Below are 26,903 nucleotides of genomic sequence, written 5' to 3'. Positions count from 1 at the left end.
GGGTGGGGGACTGGGGGTGTCTGGTGGGGAGAGATGGGGAGGAGGGGAGGGAGAGGGAGCTGTGATTAACATGTGAAACAAGCTTGTTTAACTTAAATTTAAAAAAGGAGAAGAAAAAAAGAATTCTACCTTCCTGTAAAGGCTTTTTTTTGTACGTACTAGAAAAGTTTTCAGAGTCATTAATTAGCATTTTAGTACCTTGATATTAATTGTGAAAAGTCATTTTAATCTGTTTTTTTGCATACTGCATTGAGCCAAATTATTTCATTTCCCAGTTTTAAAGGAATGTGTGTATGTGTAATACATAGCCCTGATCTATATATATAGAAAAGTTTACTCATTCCAGAATGTTGAAGTTAGCTCATGTTTAAGTGCTAACTTGCGAGGGCTTATTACAGGAAAGAAACAAAGAAAACCAACATTAAACAGGAACAAGTTTGTAGGCAAATCTTGATAAAAATATATTTTCACCATGACTCTCATTTGCCTAAGCAATAAGAGATGGACCTTTATTGAGGAGTGTCTGGTATTTAAGGAAAATTTACTACCTTTTAAGAATCTTAACTTGTTGTATAATAGTCAGTTTTATGAAACTCGAATTTCTACATTGCTTGTATACTAACAGCTGATGTTTATTGCTCTGAGATGCCTTTTAGGAAGTAAGACTGCATAAGATCTTTAGAACTAAATATTTTCCCAAAGGAATCTTATAAGAAAAATACCACCAGTATCTCCTCCATCTGTTGCATATAAGAGAAAGCTTTTCAATATTCCTTTCGAAAGCCTCTTGATGGCAAGTTGAATTGCCTATATTTAAAAAATTGTATGACAATTGGAAGGTACATTTCTTGTTCTTTTGTCTATTTCTTTTCTTCCTATCTATTATTCTATGACAATAATTTCTTGTCGATTCCAGTATTCAGCATATGTATTTAACATATAAGTTTGAGTTGGTTTTTATTTGATTTTAAACCTCAAGAGAAACAGGTGAATGACTCACAGGTGAGGAAAGAGGGGTCAGAGACTGTTATCTAAATGTACTATCATATGCATCAATCAGTAGAACTGAACAACTCCAACAAATGTCCTTTCTGCCTTGGAGAGCTTCATAAAGAGTTTTAATCTGTTATGTGGTACAACCTCTGACTTCCATCCCAGGTGCCACATGACATTATTTGATCTAACCTAGATCCAAATGTACTCACCTGACTCCAGGACAGAGACACAAGCTGGGCAGAGCCTCAAGAGGCTCCCTGCCTTAAGTGCAAGGCCAACTGAGCAGACTTATAAGGCTCCACTTCAGGCTTCCCCTGAAGACACATAGCTAATTCCCATGATATAGCTTGTGAGTGCATTAACAACTGTTAATGAGTATTAGTCTTTGTGAAATTTTCCGAGTAATATTACAAACTAAGAATGGTTGTAATTCAGTTTTCTTTCTTATTCCCATCCTAAAACCATGCTAGCCCTAAGCAAGTCACTCTATGGGCTTACATGTTTGTTCTAGCATTGTTTTGCTTAATGTAATTCCAGACAAACAAATTACTCTCCAAACAAACTATTCTTTGTTGTTGCTGTTGTTGTTCCAGAAAAGAAAAATAAGTTATATGCATATTGGGGCTAGAGTGGAATTACTTTAGCACTATTGTGATACTTAAAGATGTTAATAAATGATGTCTAGTTTAAATTTATTCCCTAAAAACACATAAGGCATGCTTTTCTTTATTTTAGTTGTTTTTTAAATTTATTTTTCAGTTTAAATTTAGATAAGAAACAAGGTTGCTTCACAAGTCAGTTCCAGGTCCCTCTCCCTTTCCCTCCCCTCCTCCCATGCCCTCCCCCAACCCCCCCCCATTATCCCCTCATTTCCCCAGGGAGGGTGAGGCCCTCCATGGGGGTGTCCATAGTCTGTCATTTCATCCAGGGCAGGGCCTAGACCCTCCCCCAAGAGTTCAGGGTGAGAGTGCACCTCACATTGTTGGATGGGAGTCTAAAGTCTGTGTGTATACTCGGGATGAGTACTGTTCTACTGCCCAAGGCTCAATAGATTACCTAGGCCTCCTCACTGACACCCATATTCAGGGGGTCTTGATCAGTCCCATGCTGGATTCCCAGGCTGATGCCTGGGATTCAAGAGTTAACCTTTGTCAGGTCAGCTGTTTCCGGGGGTTAAACCAGCCCAGTCCTAATCCCTTTGGTCATCAGTCCTCCCTCTCTGTTACTGGCTTTCTTGAGTTCAGCTCAGTACTTAACTGAGGGAGTCTGCCTCTTCTTCCATCAGCCACTGAATGAAGTTTCTGTTTCCCAGACTCTCTGGCCATAGGATTGTAGGCTGGCACTCCCCAGATCTATGTCTAAAATCCATATATGAGAGAGTACATGCCATGTTTCTCTTTTTGTGACTGGGTTACCTCACTCAGGATGGTTTCTTCTAGTGTCATCCATTTGCCTGCGAATCTCAGGATTCCATTGTTTTTTTTCTGCTGGGTCTTGTGGTAGGTTTATTCCCATTTTTCTTAGGAATCTCCATATTGATTTCCAAAGTGGCTGAACCAGTTGGCACTCTCACCAGCAATGGAGGAGTGTTCCCCTTTCACCACTTTCACCCTTTCTAGCATTGTTTTGCTTAATGTAATTCCAGACAGAAAAATTACTCTCCAAACAAACTATTCTTTTTTGTTGTTGTTGTTCCAGAAAGAAAAATAAGTTATATGCATATTGGGGCTAGAGTGGAATTACTTTAGCACTATTGTGATACTTAAAGATACTAATAAATGATGTCTAGTTTAAATTTATTCCCTAAAAACACATAAGGCATGCTTTTCATTGATCTTCTCCCCTTTTTCCACTTTACATTTTCATACTGTGATCTTCTCATTTTCTAGGGAATAATTTTAAAGGATGAGAGAGATCAAACTGCCTCAACAGAAGTATACAAAATGAGTCTGGAATCTTTCTGTCAAGTCAAGAAAAGGGAAATACAAAATTAAAAAATGTTGCAGTAGGTGTAGGGATACTGTTCAGTTGAGATAGACACCATATTAGGAATAAGACCCAAGTGATCTGAGAGTATGCACAATAATTCATTGGTCTAGAAGAAGGAGTCATATGATATAATGTGAAAAAGTACTCATGATAAGACTTAACACACAAAGGATGTGGTGTACTATCAGAAGCAAAAAAGGCACAGGCAAGACACAATTCAGTTATTTATTTCTTCTCTCTTCCATTAGTCACTGGACCTGCAAACTCCAGAGAAACACGAGAGATCATTCTGTCTGTAAAGTGTATTTGTATTTTGGAGCCCAGCATTCTTACATGACCTGGCCAGAAAGGTACGTGATCTGTTAGGTGATCAGCATTGCAAACCCCATTCTTGACAATGTAAGTACACAGCAATTCTCATATTCCATTCCACGTGCTGCTTCACCCACCCATAGGCAAAGAACTATAAGCAAGTAAGAAAGCAAATATCAAGACTAGGAAAAATAGTATTTGCTGAGGAAGGTCCCTCTAATTGGTTATCCAATATCGCCTGGTCAGCCTTCAATAAGCAATGCTAGATGGACTGAGCAGGTTGTATTTAGGCTAGGAAAGAAAATGCCACTGCATGCATGTTATGTGTGTATGGGTGTGTGAGCATATAATAGTAACAACTAAAGAAAAAGAGGCCACAATTTTGAAAGGAAGAAAGTTGAGGGGTACATTGGAGAAGTTATAGGGAGGAACAGGAAGGGAAAATTATGTAATCAAATTTTAATTAAAAATAAAAAACATAATTATGGCAAATATGTACATATACATATACAAATATGTGAAAGCAATCCTATGCTAGAGTACAACTTTGACAAACCTCAATATGATGTCTAAAAAGTTAATTCAAAGTTGAAATAGTTTTTATTTTCTTTCATGGTTAAAAGGAGTATACAATGGGAAAATGACGTCTAAGTCATCAGGGAAGGGACTGGTGTGAAGTAGATGTGTTTAGGGGATAGTTACCAATATTTGAGAGACATCTGGGAGTTACAGAGAACCACCACTTAAGTCAGTAATGTACTATTGGCATTGGGAAACAAACTGAACTAGAGATGATTAATGTACTGTTATTTCACTATGGGTATCTAGTGACTGTATGAAGCACAGGGGTAAGAGAAGGAAACATATAAAGCAATTCCAATGTCTTGCATAGGACACGGTTTAAAAATAAGGCATAGATAGTCAGAGTCCTTTGAAAAACTGTGAGCTCTTAAGTACACATGAAAAAATGCAATGATCCAATTATAGAATTATAGAATATTTTAGGAACCATGAATTTCAAACTCAGACTTGAATTGCAGAAAATATGTTTTTTATGGATAGTAAAGATACCAAAACACAAAATAGAAGGAATTTTAAGCATATAATATATTTTGATCATATTTTCCCTCATGCCCAAATAATTTCTCTTCCCATCAAACCTCTCTTTCCTAAAAGTCCCCCTGTTTCTTTCCTATATTTTGCATATTTGTAGACTACTGAGTTTAATCAGGGTTACTTGCAATAGTACATATGGGGGTTAGTAACGAGAGTAAAGACAATATAACAGTGTCTGCACTACTGAGACTATGCCTCTCCTTCTTTCACCAACCATTGACTACATGTAGATATTCAAGGGGGTGGAACTTAAAAGTCAATATCATCCAAAATTGGATATGGATTGACATAATCTTGCACATGTTTTGTACACATCACAACTTCTGTTGAGTTTGTAGGTGCTGCTGAGTTGTAAGGGGATGACAGATACATCCCATTTACAGTTTTTCACTCAGTGGTCATTGCTTTTAGCAGTTTTTACAATGTATAATAGTTATGACTTTATAGATATTTTCAGTTCCAGTTTATAAATACATGTTTACTTCATGATTTCTTTTTTGTTGCCCCTTCTTGAACAGCAGCAAGAAAACCACATACATGTGGCAGTAAAAGTTTTGTAGCATCAGCACTAAGTATCAGAAGGTTGAGACAGCAGAACTGCTATTTCAAAGTCATTACAGCATAAATAGAAGGACTTTGTCTCAAAAAATTAAAACTAACAAAGAGCAAGGGAAAAAAGAAAGAATGACTAGAGAAACACATCAATGGGAAAAAGGAAGGAGGAAAAGAAGTGAAGCATGAAAGGTTTTCCTGTTACTCAGGGACATGACTCACATAGCCAATCATTTGACTTTAGCTAGTGTTTTTCTGTTCTTTGTACTTGTCCCAGTATCACCCCTGGTAGTATACTATTTTCTAAAATGTGTTGCTTATCAGTGAACTTACAAGTATTAATTATTTAAACTTTCTTTCATCTGATTCTATTTCAAAGGTCCTTATCTCCCTCTCACCTTACTAGTTCAATCTATTTTCTGTATGAGTTTGTATAACTTACTTGGTGTAAAGAATAAGAAACGGCAATGAAGGCAATGTTTTTGCTTTACTTACACATTCTAAATATCTATGAGATAAATAGAAGTTGTATTTAAGTGATGAACAAATTGATGTGATGATTAATAAAGGGTTTATCCTCTAGAAGAAAAAAGAGAAACATCAGTAACCTGTTCATGAAGCAAACTTATTAGAACATGGGCTGAAGAGATGTCTCAGCAGTTAAGGATATGTATTGCTCTTGTAGAAGACCCAAGATCACTTCCCAGTAACTGTATCAAGTGGCTAACAACCATCTACAACTACAGTTTCAAGGAACTCTGGATCTGGTACCCCCTTCTGGCCTTCCTGAGCACCTACACACTGGAGAATGTTCATACATGTAATTAAATTATTTTTTAAAATGCTGTAAAAGCTTTACCTTCACATTATTTCATGAAGTGCTGTATAAAGGAATTTATATGTTGTCATTAAACATCTGGATGGTTTATTTAAACAAGTGGATTTAAAATAATAGGGAATGAAAGAAAAATTCAAATTCTGTGGCATTTGAATGAAATATAATATGACTTTATATTTCTTGGTTTCATATCCATATAAAGCTCAGTAAAATGCAACAATTTAGAAAGAAAGGTTTCAACTAGTTTCCCCTTCCACTCCTTCCAGCCCCCCTTCACCTCCATTCTCCACCAGATCCAATCTCTTCTGCTTCTTCTGAAAACAGCAGGTCTCCAAGAGATGACAGTATAGAAGACAAAACAATATACTTACAAAACAACTCTCATATTGAGGCTGCACAAGACAATCCAATAGGCAGAAGAGAGTCCCAAGAGCAGATATAAATGTCAAATATACACCCACACTCACTGTTAGGTGTCCAACAAATATCCAAAGTTAACAGCCATAGCCTGTATGTAGAGGACCTGGTATAGACAGGCATGTTCCATGTTGCATAAATTTCCATAATTTATGATATAGATGTGATATGAGCTTTTTCTGTTGTTTTTATGCTGCAGAGATTCTTAATTTTGTCTCGGATCTGCTTGGTTTTCATCACATAGACAATGGGGTTAATCACAGGAGGAATTAGGAAGTGCATGTTGGCCAGTGTCACATATATGTATGAGGGAAGTGTTGGGCCAAAACGGTGCAGCATGGATAGACAGATCATTGGTGTGAAAAAGAGGACCACAGCACACAGGTGAGAGATGCAGGTGTTGAGAGCCTTGAGGCGGCCACTGTGGGAAGCCATGCTCAGTACTGTCTTCAGAATCAATACATATGAGAGGAGGATGAGGAGGAAGTCAAGCCCCATGGTGGAGAGTACCACAAACAGCCCAAAGATGCTGTTGACCCTAGTGTTGGAGCAAGAGAGCTTTATGATGTCAGGATGCAAACAGTAGGAATGAGAAAGTACATTGGAGTAACAAAAGTTCAGCCTCCTCAAGAGGATGGGGAGAGGCAGCTGCACAGTGAAGGTTCGTACAACAATGATCAATGCTATTCTGACAATCACAGTGTTTGTGAGGATGGAGTGATAGTGAAGTGGGCAGGAAATGGCCACAAAGCGGTCAAAGGCCATTGCCAGAATGACAGCTGATTCAAGGTCTTGGAAAGTGTGAATAAAGAACATTTGGGTGAAGCAAGCAGAGGTGGTCAACTCTCTGGCAGCAAGCAAGAAGATCCTCAACATAGTGGGGAAGGTAAAGAGAGAAAGACCCAGATCAGAGGCAGCTAACATGGCCAAGAAAAGATACATAGGAACATGGAGAGTCTGCTCCCAGTAAATCACAACTATGATGGTCATGTTGCCCACAATGGTAATGAGGAACATGGCACAGAATGGTATGGATATCCAGATGTACAGATTCTCCAGTCCCGGGATGCCTGTAACCAGGAATGTGGAGAAGGCAGAGTTGGTACTATTGACATGAAACATGTTATCAGGGCTGCATACCTCTTCTATATGATGTCTTGTCTCAGAAACAGACACTGAACCATGTCTCTATAATTTTTGTTCTTTAAATATATATATTCCCTTGAACTCATCCTCACAAAGTCATGAATTTCCCTTATTGATTTATGTAATCAAAGAGTCCATGGCATTTCCTCTGGTGTAAGTTGAACCTAATAAAGAGTAATTCTTCTATTGAACAACTTCTCCAGGTATGGTATGTTACTAAAGGAAAAAAAATTAAAATACTTTAGTTAAATCATAACACTGATACAATGAAGCTTTAAAATGAAAAGCTCATAACTTATCAATAACTAAATTCCCACTCAATAATCAGAATGTGCACTCTAATTACAGACATGAACTATTATTTGGTATTTTTACATTCTTGGTTATAATTAATAAATGATACATCAGCTTATTGGCTATTCAACGAACTATAGAAGTTTTGTGGTATTGGGATTGAAATCAGCTTTTTGTTCACAACAGACAAGACTTTATCAGCTAAGCTGTGAACCCAGCCATCAAATCTGAGAGTTGCCATTGTTTTTTTATAAGTTTTCTGCTGATATAAGTGCAAAAGCCAAAAGGACTTACAGTAACTTAGACATTTTTATTCATGTTTAATATAGTAATCCTGTTTCAACAGTTCTTTTTTACTTGTGTTTTACAATGCATTTACAAATTTGTTTATAATGGATTTGGTTTCTCTTATTGTCATCTTTCTATCACTACTTTTAAGAAGTACTGTGACAAGTGTCATATCATTTCTTAATATATATACATATATATGTGTGTATATACATAGTTTCTAAAATCACTTACCATAGATAATAAAACACAAATATTTCTACATAATTTAAATGTATCTATAATTGCAAACTATGCATAGTCATGTAACGTACACTAATTTTACAGTGAAAATTTTTAATTGTGTAATTATTAATGTACATAGATATTTTTCACAAGGACTATTGAATGTGATAATAAGTAGTTCATTTTTAGTCAGTATGTCAAAGTACATTACACTATGACTAATTTATAGATACAGTCCAGTGTTGATCATTAATTCTTTATTCAGGCCAATACTGCATATATGTTTTGATCATGTGCTTCATTCTGAAATACATTTTATGATAATGGCACAAATTAAATCTGAAGCAATTAACTAGTATTGTTAAAATGGTAGACAACTATCAATACATGAATAGAAAATAAATTAAAAAATACTTATGAGACGATTCCGTTGTTATTATCTTCATTAACCACACCACATTTAATTTAGGAAAAAGGGTATGGACATATTTAAATCTTTTCAGGTTTTCAAAATTCACACCTTCTCTATTTCCATATTTCATCACTTTCCATGTTTCTGAAGTTAAACACACAACATGTGTCTGGTATTTGCATCCCTAAGCAATGATACCATGAACAATAAATCTAGACATGTGGTTCTTCCCCTGTCCACTTGCTATCCTTGTCCCTGCTGCTATTTTTGGTGGAGGTTATACTGGGAAGTCTTCATTCCCTGAATGAGGGATGGCATACACTTCCATTTTAGTCTCATTGTTTTTCCTGTGACTCCTTTAAAAACCCTTTTCAGTACAGGTTCTGATGGAGAAAGAGCATTAAGGAAATTCTGAATTTCCTTTTTCTGATATTAGTTATGAAGCATTCATTTATACACTTCACAGATCATAATCTACATCTACATCAATTTAGATGAGACTCAGAAGTGATTGTAGTGATTAATTTATATTTTACACGCTATCTGAAAATAAAAGGCCAGAGATTAAATCAAACATTAGCCTCAGACAATGGGTGGGCAGTGTTCCCTTAATGGGGAATGTTGCTGTATCAGGGAAGATAGGCTAGAAAGAGCGTCCTAAATTTGATAGGAATACACTTTGCCAAGTCTCACTACTTGTAAGTGGCCCTCATAGTTAAGTGTGTTCTGCATCTAAATTCTAACTAATGTTTCTTTTTGCTTAGATTTCATTTTGAGAAGACTTTCTGAGTCTGTACTTTCTAGTATAAAGGTATGCTTACATTCAGTAAGGAGCCGAGGCTGGTGGTTAGCATCACCATGCCTTGAACAGTCCTCCACTTCTCCAATTCAGGAATGGCTGTCTCATTCTAATTGTTTTATTATCATTGTCCCATCACCTCAAACTTTGATACACACGACTCTGTCTCCAGACCCTGATTATTTCTCTTACTTGACTGGATAGTTCTGTCTCTTTGATCTAAATTTCATTTTCAAGCCATTCTCAGTTTTTCTCTCACCTGGCATCTTAAGCTGGCATTTTAAGCTGCCATACTCCCTAAAGTTCTGTAAGGACAGCTTCCCTTTTGTGTTGAACACCACGAATACCCATCACCTGAATTCAGATGCCTTATTATGTGTGTAGGTCTCTCCCGAGAATTAAAATCTCCCTACACTCCATTTTTGTAAATGTGAGAGTCAACAAAAGCCTTTACTCCCAGAGGCACTAGTACAAGAATGGCCCAGGTGTTTTTCCCCCCATTGGATGAAGTGATAGGAGATATCAAGATTGTATTAGTTCAATTCTGTTAGAAGTCAGTTTACCAATGCCTTATATATTACAGTATAATGTAAATTGTCTATAATATGCAAGAAATCTGGAGTGTTTATTTAATTAAAAGTTTTCCATTAAGTCCTTTATTTTGCCCTTTAATTCATTTCAGCAGTTTCAAACAAAACACTATTTGGTGATCCTAGAAATTATATCAGAATTCAGAAGCTATTGACTCATTTGCCTCTATTGCACTTCATTTGCCCATGTATTTTTTACAAATATCAATGCCAATGGATCATTTTTGCAATGTATTTTAAGTATCACTAAGGAAATCATGTGTCACTTCCTAAAACTTCATGTGAATCTAGACTGAAGATAATACAAGATTTTCAACAATTAATGAAAAGATTGTGTTTCTGGAAGTGGAGAATCTATAAAGTGATAAGTCTGGACAGTCTTAAGAAGTGTTATTTTTCATCTACTTTTCCAAAAAATATTTCTTATTTTAACTATCTTAGTAAAGACACAAATTATTTTAAGTTGACAATAAAAAAAATTAGATATAGGCTGTTTCGTTTGGGTCATCCCTGTAGATGCCCTACCATTTCCTCTGTACCAGACCTCTCTCCAAACCTGTACTGGCTCCCTTTATCAAGGCACCTTTTTTCTTGCTCTCCTCTATTCCTCCCCTGTCTCAGTCCTCCTGTTCTCCCCCCCCTTCTCCTCCTCTCCCCTTTCCATCACCCCCATGCCCCCAAATTTGCTCAGGGGTTCTTGTCCACCTCCCCTTCTTTGGGGGACCATGGGGTTTCCTAGCTCCTCTGGTGGTGTGGATTATAGGCTGGTAATTCTTTGCTCTGTGTCTAAACACCAGAGTACATACCATGCTTGTCTTTTTGTGACTGGGTTACCTCACTCAGGATGGTTTCTTCTAATTCTACCCATTTGCCTCCAAATTCAAAGATTCCATTGTGTTTTTCATCTGAGTAATACTCCATTGTGTAAATACACTATATTTTCTCTATCCGTTCTTCAATTGAGAGGCATCTAGGTTGCTTCTAGGTTCTGGCTACTACAAACAACACCTCTATGAACATAGTTGAACATATGTCCTTCTTGTATGAATGTGCATTCTTTGGGTATATGTCCAGGAGAAGAATTGCTGGATCTTGAGGTGGACTTCTTCCCATTTTCCTGAGAAACCACCATACTGATTTACTAAGAGGTCATACAAGTTTGCACTTTCACTAGCAATGGAGGAGTGTTCCTCTTTCTCCATATCCTCTCCAGCATATACTATCATTTGTGTTTTTGATTTTAGCAATTCTGGCTGGTGTAAGATGGTATCTCAGAGTTGTTTTGAGTTGCATTTCCCTGATGGTTAAGGATGTTGGATGTTGAGCACTTTCTTAAGTGTCTTTCAGCCATTTTAGATTCCTTATTGAGAATTCTCTATTTAATTGTAAGAATCTAGGCAGTGTTGGAGTAGCTGCCTTTGATGCCCTGCCCCTATAATGAGACTGATGACTACCTGGGTTACCATTCCTAGAGCCTTGAACGAGTAGCTGATCGAAGCAGAGACAGGCACCCACAGCTGAGCACTGAGCCATTCACTCACAATCAAGTTGTGTGTGTGGGGGGGGGAGAGATGAGCAAATGAACCAAGACAGAACTGGTTATAACCACAGAGACAGCTGACCTAACCTAAGGAGAGCATGCAGACCCTAGTCATAAAGTGGCAGAACCAGCATTGGATTGAACTAGGCCCTCTGAATGTGGATGCCAGCTAGTAGGCCAAGGCAGTCTATGGAACGTCTAACAGTGGAGTTGGTGTTTATTCCTAGGTCACAAATGGAATTTGGGAGTCTATTCCCTAAGGAGAGATACTATTGCAGCCCAGATACAGAAAGGAGGACCTGCGCCCTCCCCCAAATGATGTGATGGACTTTGATGATCTCCCCTGGAGGGTCTCACTGTCCCTGGGAAGTGTGTGGGGATGGGTTGGGGGGTCGGTGGGAAGCATGGGAGGATGGAAGGGCGAGGGAATGGGGGGATAGATATATAAATAAAAGTGGCTCTGAAAAAGCAACTGTTTAACACATGTATACATTGAAATTTGATCAGAGTATTTTGATAACAATTCAATATATGCATATTACATATTTTGTAGCGAGAATATTTAAAAACCTAGCTTCTTACCAATTTCCAGGAGATGTTGCCTGTCATCCCTATAGTATTTAATGTATTTCTCAAAGGTTCTCTTCTGTTGTAAAGTTTATAGCTTGACCTATACCCATGTAATTCTTACCTCCCAGTACTACCTAAGTGAAATTCTTTCAGCTTCTTTGAGTATAACTTTTTACAAATTCCAAATATATAATATTTGACTTTGTTCTTATTATTTTCAAATGACACAGAAAATATAAAATTGTACATGTTGATATGGTGTACTATGATGTTTTAAAATGTGTATAAACTGTGCCATTTAACACTGGGTAAATGAAACTATAGCTTCAAATATTTATCCTTTACCTATGATTTAAAAAAACTCTCAGATTTAGTTTTGTAAACATATATTGGAGGAAGTAAGAGGAAGGGGGAAGGGATACAATTGCAACTTTTGTTTTTGTTTTTGTTTTTTCAAGGCAGGGTTTCTCTGTGTTGTTTTGGAGGCTGTCCTGGAACTCACTCTGTAGACCAGGCTGGCCTGGAACTCACAGAGATTCGCCTGCCTCTGCCTCCCGAGTGTTCAGATTAAAGGCATGCACCACCAACACCCGGCTACAAATGCAACTTTTAAAAAATGTTATAAAAACATATATAGTATATTATCCTTGTGTTAGCCTACTCTTGTAACAGCACATTTGAGCTTATTCTATATGTACATAGTAGTTCTCCTTCCATCAGATGTTCTAAAATGTGAACACAATCTCATATGCCTTATTCAAATATATGTATTGATGACTTCTAAAGATTGAGTATGGCTTATTGTCCTTCGTACATTGCTGTGCTCAGGTTCAACAACAGGACACTGATATACGTGTGTGTTAAACAGCTGTGTGTATGGATGTTTGTATTTTCTGTTGAAACACCGTGAACAACTGACATTTGAGAAGTCTTACATAACTCAGAATAATTTTAAATTTTCAAGATCTTTTCCTAATTGGAACAAACAATAAAACATTTAAATCTAAACTGTGGAATTGCCTCCTGAAGTCTGAACTAAGTTCTTTGGTACTTAGATTTCACCTTATAATAAACAGCTTAAGTATCTGCACTCCAGATTTTAAACTCTATAAATATCCTAATTTGATTAATTAATGAAGTGCTTTTAAAATTGTTAAGTTAGTGTTTTCCTTTAGAGCTAGTTTTCATCTTTTACTATTTTGTGTTCCATATTCTGTTTTACAGGACTCATCTCTCCTAAGTCTCCTGAATAGACTACTCATTAACTCATTAATAGTGAGTTAAATCTAACATAGATGCACACTGTAATTTTTCACTAGTCTCCCAAATTATAACTTTATTTATTAGCTATTATTAATTAATATCAATTTTTAAAAAGCAATCTTTTCATGTTCAATTTAAGTAGAAGTTTTTCCCTCAGTGATTATTGAACTTGTAAAAGCATGTATCTCTCTGTGTCATTGATTAAAACCAGTGAATCTATAAGCAGAATTTCACAAGAAAGAAGGTAGATGCAGGTGACGATGTCAGTTGTGAGATCATATTAAGTCTTATCACAAGAAGGTCAATGAAATATGTCCATTCAATCTTTTGACATTGCAAGATAATGTCACCCACCTACAAAGCTCATACTAGTCACAAAGAACCCCTCATGACATTTTTAGAAAATTTGTGGTTTTGTGTTGGACCACATTCAAAGATACCTTGTGCCATGTGTGATCCATGGGGCACAGGTAGGGAAAGGCTCCCCACAAGTGAGGATTTTACTTTTGAGTTACTTGCTATCCTTTTTACAGGGATTTTCTCAGCTCTGTCTTTTCTCCAAAGAGTCTAGCCAGGAAGTAAGTTCTTTATGAAGTATTTTATATTTTAGAAATTAATTTTTACTGATTCTGACATTGAGATAGCCAGTGATTTGGTAAAAGAGCCAATGCCTGAGCTACACAAGCAATTAAATTTCCCAAATATTATCAAACATTTTTTGTTTCAATTCATGTGTGTACCCATTTCATGACAGATTGTGTATTCCACTCCTTGGTAACAGAGTAACTGTAGTTTATGAAGTTATTGCCCAAGTTAAATAGTTACATGAAACATAATTTAGAATTAAATCAGCTTCTTGTAAAACTATGTAAGTTTTATTACTGAGAGTAAAAAGGAAGATAAATATGACCTTGTGATTGTATAAAAAATTTCTAAAATATTTTTCATTCTGATGTTATTATAGACCATTTTATAGCTTACATTAATCAATATAATTATGTAGACTAATTTGAGGAGTTTATGGAATTATTATAGTATTTTGTATCTTTATAGATAGCAACAATTTCACAAATCAATAGAAACCTCAGTTGAAAAAGCAGCAATAGTTTTTATTTTTGTTAATTTAGTTTATTGATAATTTCATATGTGCATATAGTTCATTCTGATACTCTCTCCCTTCACCCTCCTTCTATCCCCATCATCCCCAAACCCATCTCACCCCACACTTCCCTATGCCTGACTCCTTCCCAGATTTGTGACTTTGAGTTGTTTTGTAGCCTATTTACTTTTAACCAGGGCCATCTGTGCAAGTTTTTTATGAGAGCCTGGTGGGGGCCCCACTGGCCACACAACTGAAGGTATTGTCTCCGCTCTTACTGAATTTCTCAGTAGCAAGAGTACTAAATCCCCACTTATCTATGCAAGAATCTTCCAATGAACAGTCAGGCACAGACAGACGATGGGATCATGGTCTAATCAGCTATTATTATTATTATTATTAATTTATTTTTGAGATTATAATTAAATTGTTTCCTCTTTGCCTTCCATTCCTCCAGTCCCTCCTATATACCTCCTTTAATTCCATTTCATATTCTTGTTCTTTTTTTTCATTAATTGTTGTTACATGCATATATGTAAATGGACATACACATATAAATACATAAAGATCATCTTCGTGTAGATTTATACTTTTGGATAACCAATTGGTGTGTTCTTTGTATTCAGAAAAATTTTACTTAAAAACTTAGGTGGAGCTGAGCAGTGGTCGTACATGCCTTTAATCACAGCCCTCGGGAAGCAGAGGCAGATGGATCTCAATGCCAGCCTGTTCTATAGAGTGAGTTCCAGGACACAGAGGACTGTTTCATTGAGAAACTCTGTTTCAGAAAACAAAAACAAAAACAAACAAAAAACCTTAGGAAGAATAAAGTAAGTGTAATGATATTTGGGTGACTTACATTCTGAATTCTTTAAGACTATAGATAATAAACAAATGATTTAGTGTTGGGCAAGACCACTGGAGAGTATATGACAGATGTTTCAGTGTTAATGTCATATGGGCTAGTGAAAGGAAAAGCCAAGGAGAGATTAAGTGTAGGTATTTTTCCCATTTACTCAAAACTGAAAAGGATATTTTAAAGAAAATATGATTCCAGGCTTATTTTTAATGTTTTGTGACTTTCCACAAGCTGTAAAATAACAGATAAATTATCTAAGGCTTCTCATTGGACAAATTCTAAAAATCCAAATAGAAAATAAAATTTGTAAGTCAACTAAGTGATTTAAAGTTGTATATTTAATCGCAAATGTATTAAATTCAAGGCAATATCTGTCTCTTAGCTATTTGAAAGCTTATTACTTCTTAGATGCTCCACTACATTTATGAATGCATAGCTCCTTTATACTTTTTCACTTCAACTTGCCTTTCACTCAAAGGCAGAAATAGACCAGATTTTGTTCACTTTCTAGTGAAAAGACACTTAGCCATCTCTCCAGTATAACAGGATACTAAGACAAGCTCTATAAGAAAAGCCGTCTCCTCAGATCTCTTGGGACAAAACTAAATGTAACCTTTTTGCCTAGGATAGTTAGGGATTCCCTGAACTTTAAAAATCTCAGTAGAGCTCACAGGTGCCTAGGAGACCCTTTTGCTAGTCTATAAATCAGCACTAAACCCTTGAGGTAAGCTCTTCCTCTCCACGTTGAGTGAAGGGTTTCTTGACTCAAGGAGGAGAGCCCGGCAACACATGCAACTGAACAAGAGGAGGCTGGCCCCTGCACAGTGAGTGAAGTACTCTAAGAAGAAGCAATAAAAGCTACTGAACGCTGAGAAAGTCCACTTGAACAACACTATAGAATAAGCACTTCATATTTAATTCAGTTTCTAAAATTTCAAAAAAATACCATCAGCAATTTGTTTCCTATGATAAAAATGATCAAATAAAAAATGATCAAAATAAAATGGGTTGTATTGCTGAGTTCGAAAGTATTTGACTTGGAAATTATATTAGAGAATTTTATGTTTAAATGAATATTTGAAATTAAATTATTAATTAGTCAGATTTTGTATGTGCTATTTATTGTATTTACCAAGAGTTTATTTAAGAGTCAATGTTCTGAGTGCATACTGTGTTTAGCAAAGCTAAATGCTTTTTTTAAAACGTTCCTGGGAGTCAGTTTCTCATGAATATGCTCTTCACACGTGCTTAAGAAGTATAGAAACCAGCAATCCATTTCACGTGGTGCTTTAGAGAATGCCACATGCTTAGAGAGATACCTCCTCTCCTCATGCAGCAGTTAACTAAAGAAATCCCTTTTTTGGAAATAAATGTTTCACTCATGCTTTCTAATGATATCTGTTCTTTTCTTCACAAATTCTAAGATGTTCAGGTATTCATATTGTAACCCAGACTATTCCAGGTTAGATTCAAACTACCAGTTTAAAAAGAAAACTCAGGATTTATGTTGGTGGGAAACTCTTTCCAGACGTGATAGTAAATTTCAGCCTTGCATACATGCTTCTGTTTAAACAGTTTTATGTGGCTGGTAATTTGCCCCTAACAGGTGAGTTCTCATTCAAAAGATGTGTGAGAACTTGTGTAATACTATCGTTAGACTTCAAGCAGGAAAATCTGTATAGCTCTATAAATAATATATTATTCAGTATTCTACATATCCTTGTCCCTTAAGTTTATTTACATAAACTATCAATAGCAATTACTTAGTCTATATGTTTATAGTAATTCTAGTATTATGACGTAGTAAATGTGTTGCAACTTTACCACTGGAATATAGAGATGGGTACCTTAGGTTTATTTAGACAAACTATTAATGTTAATTACTTAGTCTATGTGTCTATATGAACTCTAATATTATGATCTAGTAAATATGTTGCAACTTTACCACTGGCATATGGAGATGGACCAGGCACAGACTTTTAAGTAACTGAAAATTTCTTTCTTGCTTCTTTTCTTTCTTATTTCCTTATGTGTCTCTGAATATCTCTTCAATATTTGTTTATAATGTTATTTTCTTTCATCCATTAGTTATTTAAGCTAGAACTAGTGACTAGGAATTGGATAAAATATATAAGCTTATTTTTGTACAATATTCTAAAAAATGTAAGTGATTCATAAAGATGATATGTATAATTTTAATGAGTACATCTATATGTATACATATATAGTTTTGATCATACCTTATGAAAAGAATTTATGAATTTTAATAAATAACAGAATTTTATTTAAAATTTACCTACATATGTTGATAAATTAAATTCAGAATTAAAATGAATTCTATTGCAGAACAGAAAAAATGCTAATTGATTAACTTTTAGAAAGGGCACTATATTCTTTTTCACTATTATTTCATAATATTAATCCACATACCAACATTAAAATATAGTACCATTATTACAAATTTAACTACCAGAAAAGAATAGGATTTCTTGAAATCAACTTACTAAGTTCAATCATTGGAACTATGTCAAATTTATGTATACTTATAAAAATATCATTGATAGTAGTCCCTCATATATTTCAGAAAATGTGTCAAAGAAACCAAAGAGTTGGGAAAACAAATGTTTGAGTATGTGCAGATGGGGAGAAAAGCATAAACACAATTCTAAATCTTCTGAGTGTTGCTATAGAACTAAAGTTGCTAATTCTGTCAGGTGATTATATGATGTTCTTTGTAGGAGACAAATTTGTGGTTATTTAGACATTAATAAAATTTAAACAGAATTTCACTCAGTGGGTAAGAAAGACAGAAGGAAGAACATAAAGTCCTGTCACAGCACTGGGCTTGAGGAAATGGATAAATTAACAAACTGATAAAAGGATATAAATTTAGATTTCATGACCAACAAATTTATCAGCATTAATCTGTACTGAAGTAATTTATTCTACTTCTGATTTCAAGCCTCTGTGAGTCAAATAGCAGTATCCTTATTCTAAAAATAGGAATATCAGCACAAAGAGACATCTAATGACAAACCCCTCATGCATTGCAGATCATAATTCAAACCTATCACTAGTCTTCCTGGCTTCATATCCTCATAACCACAGAGCAAATAATCAGGTTTACTCAGCTTTCTAAAACATATACAAAAGACTACAAATTTAGAAGGGTTAAGATAACAAAACACTACATGTTGTATAATATATGTCCAAAGAGAACTTTGAGTATAGAAAAAGTGAGAGTACACATGCAAGGATTTAGGACCCTGAACACAGAAAACATTGAAAAACAAAATTGTTGGTGAGGTCACACAGCTCTGTTAGTTTACTCATTATGGCAAGGGACAATTTGCAAGGATCTAACAGCTGAGAGTGTAAGACATAGAAGCCTGAGGTTTGTCCTTGACATAAAAAAATGTTTCCTGTACTGTGAACCTAGTAATTTCATGAACAGGAACTTCCTTTAAGAGTCAGTTAAACGACAGGATCATGGAAGAAAGCACACACATATTCCTAAAGGCTTGCCACTGGTGGTATACATGCTTAGCCAGACACCGTCTTTGCAACTAGTAACTCCCAGTCTCTTTGATCAGCTGTACTTGAGAGTGATGATCCATTTCTTCATTTATATTAGATCATGCAGCATTCATATCTTGTTTTTCTCTTTTTTATATGACATGGTAAGCAATTCCTGCTGTTGTGCCTTTCAGTGATTTCTTCCTTTTAAAATTTCAAATCTCTTGTAGTTTACTTATTTAACAATAATTGTAAAACCATTTTATTCTCAGTTTTTGCCTATCATAAGAGATGTAATCTTTTATGTACATATGTTTTCAATTCTACTAAACAAATTCAAAGTAATGCAATCACTGGGTGAATATTCAGGGCATCAAAAATAGGTACTTTGCTTTAAAAGAAGCTGTCAAATCATTTTCCATAGAGACTGCAATCCCATCAGCACTTACTAAGAAATTCAGTTATTCTATAATCTCTACCTAAAATTTGATGACGAAGTTTGATATCGCCATTCCTCAATTTTGCTATTTCATGTATTAAATTATCATTTTACTTATTACTTAGTTTTAAAGTTCTCTGACTGTATTTCCGTTTTTATAGGTCTGTGAGTGTCCTGGATTGCAGCCCCGCCTATACCTCACCATGTCAGGTTCGAGTAATATTTCAAATTGGCCCACTTTTTCCTTCATTGGTATCCCTGGTCTAGAGGCTGCACATATGTGGATCTCCATCCCCTTCTGTCTCCTGTACCTGGTAGCACTTGGGGGCAATGTTCTTCTCCTCCTCCTAGTTAGAGCAGAGCAAAACCTTCATGAACCCCAGTTTTATTTTTTAGCTATGCTCGCCCTCACTGATCTAGGCCTTTCATTGTCAACAATGCCTAGTGTCTTGGCCATCTTCTGGTTTGATATCCACGATGTTGGTTTGGATGCCTGTCTGACTCAAATGTTCTTTATTCACACTCTTTCCTCTGTAGAATCAGGTGTTCTGGTGGCCATGGCTTTTGACCGTTTAGTTGCTATCTGTGCTCCACTAAACTACACAAGAATCCTGACGCGCCACACTGTTGTCTGCCTCAGTGGTGCTGCCCTCATACGAGGAGCTACACTATTGGCCCCTCTGCCTTTTTTTCTCAGAACATTTCCTTTCTGTGGGGCCAATATCCTCTCACACTCGTACTGCTACTACCCAGATATGTTGAACTTGGCCTGTGGAGATGTCACAATCAGCAGTGTCTATGGTTTGGTCTGTGTACTTTGCACATTCGCAGTGGATGTAATCTTCATTGTCGTTTCATACATGAAGATCTTGGGTACTGTGATGAAACTGGGGATCCAAGATCGAAATTGGAAATCCCTGCAAACCTGTGCCTGTCACCTCTGCACAGTGTTGGTGTTTTACTTACCTCTCATCAGCCTTGCAGTACTGCACCGTTACACCCAGGAAACTTCTCCACTTCTCTACACCACCATGAGCAATGCCTACCTCCTCATGACCCCGCTGCTAAACCCTCTGGTTTATAGTCTCAAATCCAGGCAGATCCAGGCTGCGCTGAATAAGCGATTTGGGGTGCAACGTGTTGTTGCTGGGGAATGAGCTTTTTCCATATATGAGAAACGGCAATGATCTTTAAAATATTAGTCATACTCTATTATGTGCCAAATGGTATTTTAGGCACCATGATAACACTAAAATGTTCTCATTTCCCTAAGTAAGGAAAGTAAAGGTGGAGAAGATGGGTAGAAAGCGTCAAAAAGGGGACAAATATGATTGTGTTTGATGATGGATGATGGTTGTTTGGTAGTAATGAGGACAAATCATTAGGAATCTAAGTCCACTGGTTTGTGGACTGACTGAGATAATACTACCGTGACTGAGAAGTTGAGTGATCAAGCTCTGCATTGTATATAATCTGTGGCTATATAAAGAAACCAAGATATCACATAATTCTTGATTTCAATGATACTTAAGACATTAAAAATAAAAATGTATGATAAATATGACTATATATTTCAAATTAATTTAGGTTCCCAAAATTCTATTGATAACTGAAACTAGATAAGTGTATTTTCTAAAAAGATATTTTTAAAGCCTAAGTTGTTAATGTCACTCATTGAGAATTGATATTTTCCTTAAACCTTGTTCTTGTTTCCAATTGCATGCTGGATGTAGACATTGGCATCTTGACTTACAAAACAGAGATGTATTTATCTCTTCTCTAACTTTCCATAGCAGATAAATGAACTAACTGTTAGAGGTGGGCACAAATGAAGACTTGTCACTCATTGGTCAAGGTTAGAGGCACAGAAAGAAGCAAAACTCAACTGTCTTTGATGATAAATGAACACGCAGCAAAACATCAAGATTCTAAATCTGCATTAAGAAAGTTTCAAGGCTGACCATGTGTATTGGTCAACCCTGAAAACATATGTACAAGTAACATTGCAGACTGAGTGGGGTGTATATAGGAATATATATGTACATATATATGCATATATACATGTGACAACAATTAGTTAAAAAGGAGGCCATGGATTTGAAAGAGAGCAAGGCAATCTAAATGGGAAAGTCTGGAGGGAGGAAAGAGAACAGGAAATTATTAATAATTCTATAATCTGAAAAAAGTAATAAAATGAAGAGAAGAATTTAAATAAGCTTCTAAATAATAGCTGAGGTCATTGATCATAAAATTTTTAATGTCTGTTTGACACATTTCATGTGTATCAGAAACAGAAGCCAACTTCTACTCTAGTACAAAAGTTAGAACAAAACTTGCAATGAAATAATACATGAGGCTTGAACTTGGTTTGACTTGGTATATGAAGGGGGCAGAAAACAGTGAGAGCTGGAGCCAAGAGCTTCTTGGAAAATAGAGAATTCCATGAATAAAATATTGAAGGTTGATATTGTTCCCAATTCCAAAAGCATTCACCTGCCTCTGCTCTGTTAGGCATTTACTGGCTAGAGGGGGCATGTTTTGACAAGCATTGGGTATGGCATTTCTTTTCTGAGAAAGAGATCATTTTAGAAGCATAAGAATCACAAGTAAAAAGAAATTCTGTCTCAAACACTTTTACCATCTTCAGCTTCAATTATGATGCTTCTCTACATGATGCATCCTTCTCTGCTCGATGCATCCTTCTAGTTAGAAATTTTTGGCTCTGACTTCTCCAAGCAAAAGTAAAGAGATCTGCGAGAAGATATCAGCAGTCACCACCCTGTGTTTGAAGATAAATTACAATTTTTTTCTTAGAGGGATTTCTCACTTGTTTGTAGAGTGTGTGTGATATCTCTACAGTCAATATTCTTTTGAATGCATTTCTGGTAAATAACCACAAAGATTACACTTGAATATGCTAGAATTGTTCAGTGCCAGGTGTCTTCCTTTTCATTGGATTGTGACAAAGAAAAGATACAAAACAACCTCTTGCATTTATTTTTCCTTGTGATTTGGAAACTATTCTCAGGCTAAATAATGAAAATATAACAATAAAATAAAGGGGAAGTAGATATGGGAGGTGATTCAGAAAGAAAAAAATGCTTAATAGTAATGAATCTTAAGCCCTCCTTATCTTTGGATTCACAATGTTATTGTGAATGCCTGACAAATCATTTATTTTAACATATGGAAGAAGTAATAAGACAGCTTAAAGACATGTTCTGTTTAGGCAGGGTGGACTATTAATTCTATTTCATAATAGTACAGATTTATTCATATCTCATATCATTCACTTTGAGGACATTGTTTTCCTGATTCATCAGACTCTAAGGATAGACATGAAGTTAATTCTTTGAATATTTGTGTTTTGAACATAAGAGGAGAAGCAAAGGCAAATGTGAGGAGCAGGTAACAAACAAGGAATCATAATCACTACATCAAAACATTAGATTTGAGAATAAATATCTGTAATATGTGATTAGCAATGGATGGAGTAATGGTGTTTGGCTTTAGGCCATGGCCATTCAATCATATGTAGCATCATTATGAATATGAATGTGATGGCTGACTCTGATCTGTAATTACAGTATTGAACAGGAAAGCTATTTGACATGTACAGTCACAACATGTATAAAACTAACTCTAAAACTGCTTGTAAATGGATACATTTTATGAAAAAAACAATGTTAACTATGAAAAAAAGCACTTTTACCTGGAAAATGCCCGTTATTATCTTCTACCTTCAGTATTTCACCATGTGAGTAGCATAAGGAGTTATTATTTTATCTTTATTATTAAATTCTAACGTGTCGTCTTTGTCTTAATATATTTTGACTTAGAATTGTTAATCCACATTGAGTTTTTACTGTGTATCATACAGACATTGTATAAGAGCCTGAATAGATGAGTGGGGCTTAAAATTGCACTCTGCTCTTCTGAGTTCAGAACCAACATTCAATAGCTTACAGCCAGTTTTAAATCAATGTAGCTCAGTCTTGAGAGGAATGGATTTTTTTTGGCTTTCCCAGGCACCCACATACAAGTGGCATACAGTAACAGAAGCATGTGTATACATGTGAATGCACACATAGGCACACACGTGCATAAACACACACAAATGAATAAAAATAAACTAAATATTAAAAATTAAATTAGTTATAAAAAGTACCATATTTTCTTTTTCATTATCTTACACAGAGTATTACATTCGTGACTCTCAGCTGACGAAACACTTAGGCACAGCCAGGGTCACAGGTTTTCCTCAACAATATATCATGTAAGTTTGGAGACACTTTAAAATTACTCACTGTATCCATGTTCTTTAACTAAATGTGGAATGAATTTAATATAGTCTAAAGAATTCCAGTAGCTACTATTTAGAAGACAGTGTATATACTAACTTATTGCACTTTTAAAAAATTTCTTACTAAACACATATGTTAGAAAAGCTTAGATCAGGATGGATTCACAATAAGAGCTCTAAAATACAAAAGAACATCTTCTAAAAGCTTTGTTGTTTTAAAATTAAGTCTTGGCTGTTAACTCCTCGTGTTAAATTAACATTCCTCCTGTTTTTTCTACATGGATATTGTTTCACCAACAAGATTTGTTGAAAAGATCAGAATTTGACCATTTTGTTGATTTCTTTTTAAATAGTTAAGTTTATTTGGATATTTATTTATTTGGTACAACTGAAGATAAGAGGATAACATGCAAAACTTGGGTTTCTCCTTCCAGCATGTGGGTCCAAGAAATGGAACTCAGTTCTTTAAGCTCAGAAGGTAATATCTTTTTCAGCTAAGCTATCTTGCCTCTCTGCATTTAGTTATCTTGATAACACCCTTCAGAAAGAAAGCTACGTATCTCTGTATAAAAACCAATTAATCTGCTCCAATGATCTATGTGACTAGACTATGCTACTATTTCAATGCTTCAACTGAAAAGCCACATTAAAAAATCACGTTTTAGGCTTTTTTCCAAGCTTATAGTTTTGTCCTCATTTTCTTTGTTATTCTCATGAACTACAGACACATTATAATATTTAGCAACTTATTGATAGTCTATTTTGATACCTGATTAATGATTCAAAATTGATACTTATCTTTCATGATTCATATCTAGAGCAAAGATCTATTTTAACCTTTACTATCTTCTTTCTTATCATTACTAATAAAATTAAAGTCTATTGATTTAAATGTTTTTGTTCTATTGATTCAGTCATCTCAGAATATGATTAGTTTATTTGATAATCCTATTGTTGATTATCCCTACCCAACTCTTGTCTCACATCCTTTATTTTGAAAATTAGTCGAAAAATAGGTGTGTACATGTGTATTCATATGTATATTTTATTAATTAATGAAGTGATTAAGTGGAGAGAGAAAGAAAGAGAGAGGGAGGAAGAGAGAAATTACAATCAAATGCCTTTGGGAATAACAGTCATAGCAATAAATATTGCATTGACAATTCAGACAGAACTGCAGTGCCAGGCTCACACAACTTCTCCAACCATAGTCATTGAGGTAAATCTAGACATTGGAGTATTTGGAACTCTATCTAAGATATGGATGGAGAATAAGCAATGAGAAAATGTAATATAAATATAATTGTCAGATTTTTTCCTTTATACTGAAAATCTCTTTTTTATTAAGGCATAGCATTGTTGTGTTTGTTTTAGTCTATTCTGAGCAATATTTATATGCTCATACAGGGAATGACTTACACATTACTGGACAAAAACCATTAAGCACATTATGAGAATTTGTTGTACCAATAAGTTAAAAAAACACACTGAAACTATTCAAAATATAGATGGAGATCTTTCACGCTTAGTCATGTAAGCAAACACATCCTAATTCTGGTTGTTCCTTGGTAGATTAAAATAAACTTAAAATGTATGTCTTTTCATCTTGTTTTACCCTCTTGAGTCAATGGATTTTAAAAATGAAGATGAGGTCACATCACTGATTTTACTTTAAAATCTCTGGTAACTGAAAAATTTCATTATAATATTGTCTTTGTAAAGTATATTCAATGTTGTCATTGCCATTTCAACATTCTCCTCCTATGAACCACTCTCTTCCTCTCAGTTGAGTTATGATTCACCTGACTCTTGCACTTTTATCAGAGATCAGTCCCTTGGCGTTTGGTTTCTCACTCATTTGTCTGGGATTCTTTTCACTATGCATGATTCTTATGACTTCTATTATCATTCTCATTCACATGTTTGCATTAACATCTTCAACTGTTAGCGTACACTTTAAGTCTATAATCACATGTGCATAGTAAAACTGTTCGCACCTGTGTATGGTGTTTAAATTTTTCTTGTTTAATTATTTTCTTCAAAGATTTGAAGCCCTTTATGATAAGGTTGAGAATAGGTTTTTTTGGTTTACCTGTAAAAATTTAAATATGATTATACAGCTATATGTTATGGCAAGTTTTAAAATTAATATAAATTATCTTTCAAACAAAATAGTTTATAGGTACATTCTAAAACTATAGAAGAGTGCCTCTAAATGGTCTGTTCATGGAATATGTGATTAGTTAATGAACTGATGAATAAATGGATTCCAAAGGACAGTTGCCAATTTGACAGTGCCCTTGAGGGAAACTAGATTTAGACTAACATTTATTATGAAGTCTCTCCTACATAGTTTCTTTAATATCCCTAAAGAAGAGACTTCAGCCTCCTGCTTTCTATTCTACATGTGCCAAGGTAAGTAGACAGGAGAGCACATGCAGAGAGACAAGAAAATGAAAATGATGTCAGTGATAGCCATCCTCAGGAAACAGAATTTTAATTACTCCAACTTTGACTTCATTTTCTCTTCTTGTTCTTACCAGTTTTATGTATTCCTGTATGAACTTGGAAATTCTGTGGTTCTGTGAAATAAAAAAGCTTGTGTTCTAAAAAAATTTGTCATAAGTATTGAACAGTTGCTTTTATCTCTTATCTACTTTTATTATCTTTTGTTATAGAAAAGTGTAGAATTTACTCCTTAAATGAATGGACACTTTCTTGTCATTTTAGTGTATGTTTAATTAATTTTCATTTGTTGAAAATGTGAAGGGAAAATCAACATTTATCTATAGTTAAAGAAGAGATTAAAACAGAGATAAAATTCTCACATAGACAACTTTATTGATTTGAGATCTTCTATAATGTTATTTTTAAAATAAAATTTTTAAAAGTGCCATAGTACTTGGCACTGCAGTCTCTGTGAGCCTACATGTGCACTGCTTAGTTGATTCAGTGCTGTTTTTCAAGTTATGCTCGTTTATTATTTAATTAGAAAAAAGAAAATTCAATATTGATTAAACTACTGATCTACAGTGATATATTTAGTGTAAGCTAGACGTAATGAATTCCTGCTATGATAATGAGTAGAGATTGCTAGATGGACAGATCATAGAAACATTTAAGAAATCTAACTGTGGAAGTAGATTGTAGATTTAGTTTCAGGTTTTCTATATTCAAAGTTGTCTGGAAGCAATTTTAGAGCTGTGACCTTTTAATGCAGTTTCTTATTTTGTGGTGAACCCCAAAGATAAAATTATTCTCATTGCTACTTCATAATTGCAATTTCTCTGCGGCTACTAATCATAACGTAAATTATTTTGAGCTAGAGGTTTGTCAAAGA

At 35.1% G+C, this 26,903-nt stretch overlaps 2 protein-coding genes across 2 annotated transcripts; one reads left to right on the top strand and one right to left on the bottom strand.

The window, feature by feature from the left end:
* Positions 1–6,370: 6,370 nt before the first annotated feature.
* Positions 6,371–7,342, bottom strand: LOC101835593 (olfactory receptor 51G2-like). The gene has a single exon (XM_005074096.1). The coding sequence runs from the start codon at positions 7,340–7,342 to the stop codon at positions 6,371–6,373; it is 972 nt and encodes a 323-aa protein (XP_005074153.1).
* Positions 7,343–19,463: 12,121 nt separating this feature from the next.
* Positions 19,464–20,417, top strand: LOC101835852 (olfactory receptor 51I2-like). Its single transcript, XM_005074097.2, has one exon. The coding sequence runs from the start codon at positions 19,464–19,466 to the stop codon at positions 20,415–20,417; it is 954 nt and encodes a 317-aa protein (XP_005074154.1).
* Positions 20,418–26,903: the final 6,486 nt, after the last annotated feature.

Source organism: Mesocricetus auratus, unplaced genomic scaffold (assembly GCF_017639785.1).
Source record: "Mesocricetus auratus isolate SY011 unplaced genomic scaffold, BCM_Maur_2.0 Super-Scaffold_4256, whole genome shotgun sequence".
Taxonomy (NCBI): domain Eukaryota; kingdom Metazoa; phylum Chordata; class Mammalia; order Rodentia; family Cricetidae; genus Mesocricetus; species Mesocricetus auratus.
The sequence above is the reverse complement of the archived record's forward strand: the minus strand, read 5'-3'. Positions and strand labels throughout refer to the sequence as shown.

What these genes read in the sequence shown, in the direction of transcription:
- LOC101835593 (XM_005074096.1), bottom strand. Translation starts at nt 7,342, where the DNA reads ATGTTTCATGTCAATAGTACCAACTCTGCCTTCTCCACATTCCTGGTT.
- LOC101835852 (XM_005074097.2), top strand. Translation starts at nt 19,464, where the DNA reads ATGTCAGGTTCGAGTAATATTTCAAATTGGCCCACTTTTTCCTTCATT.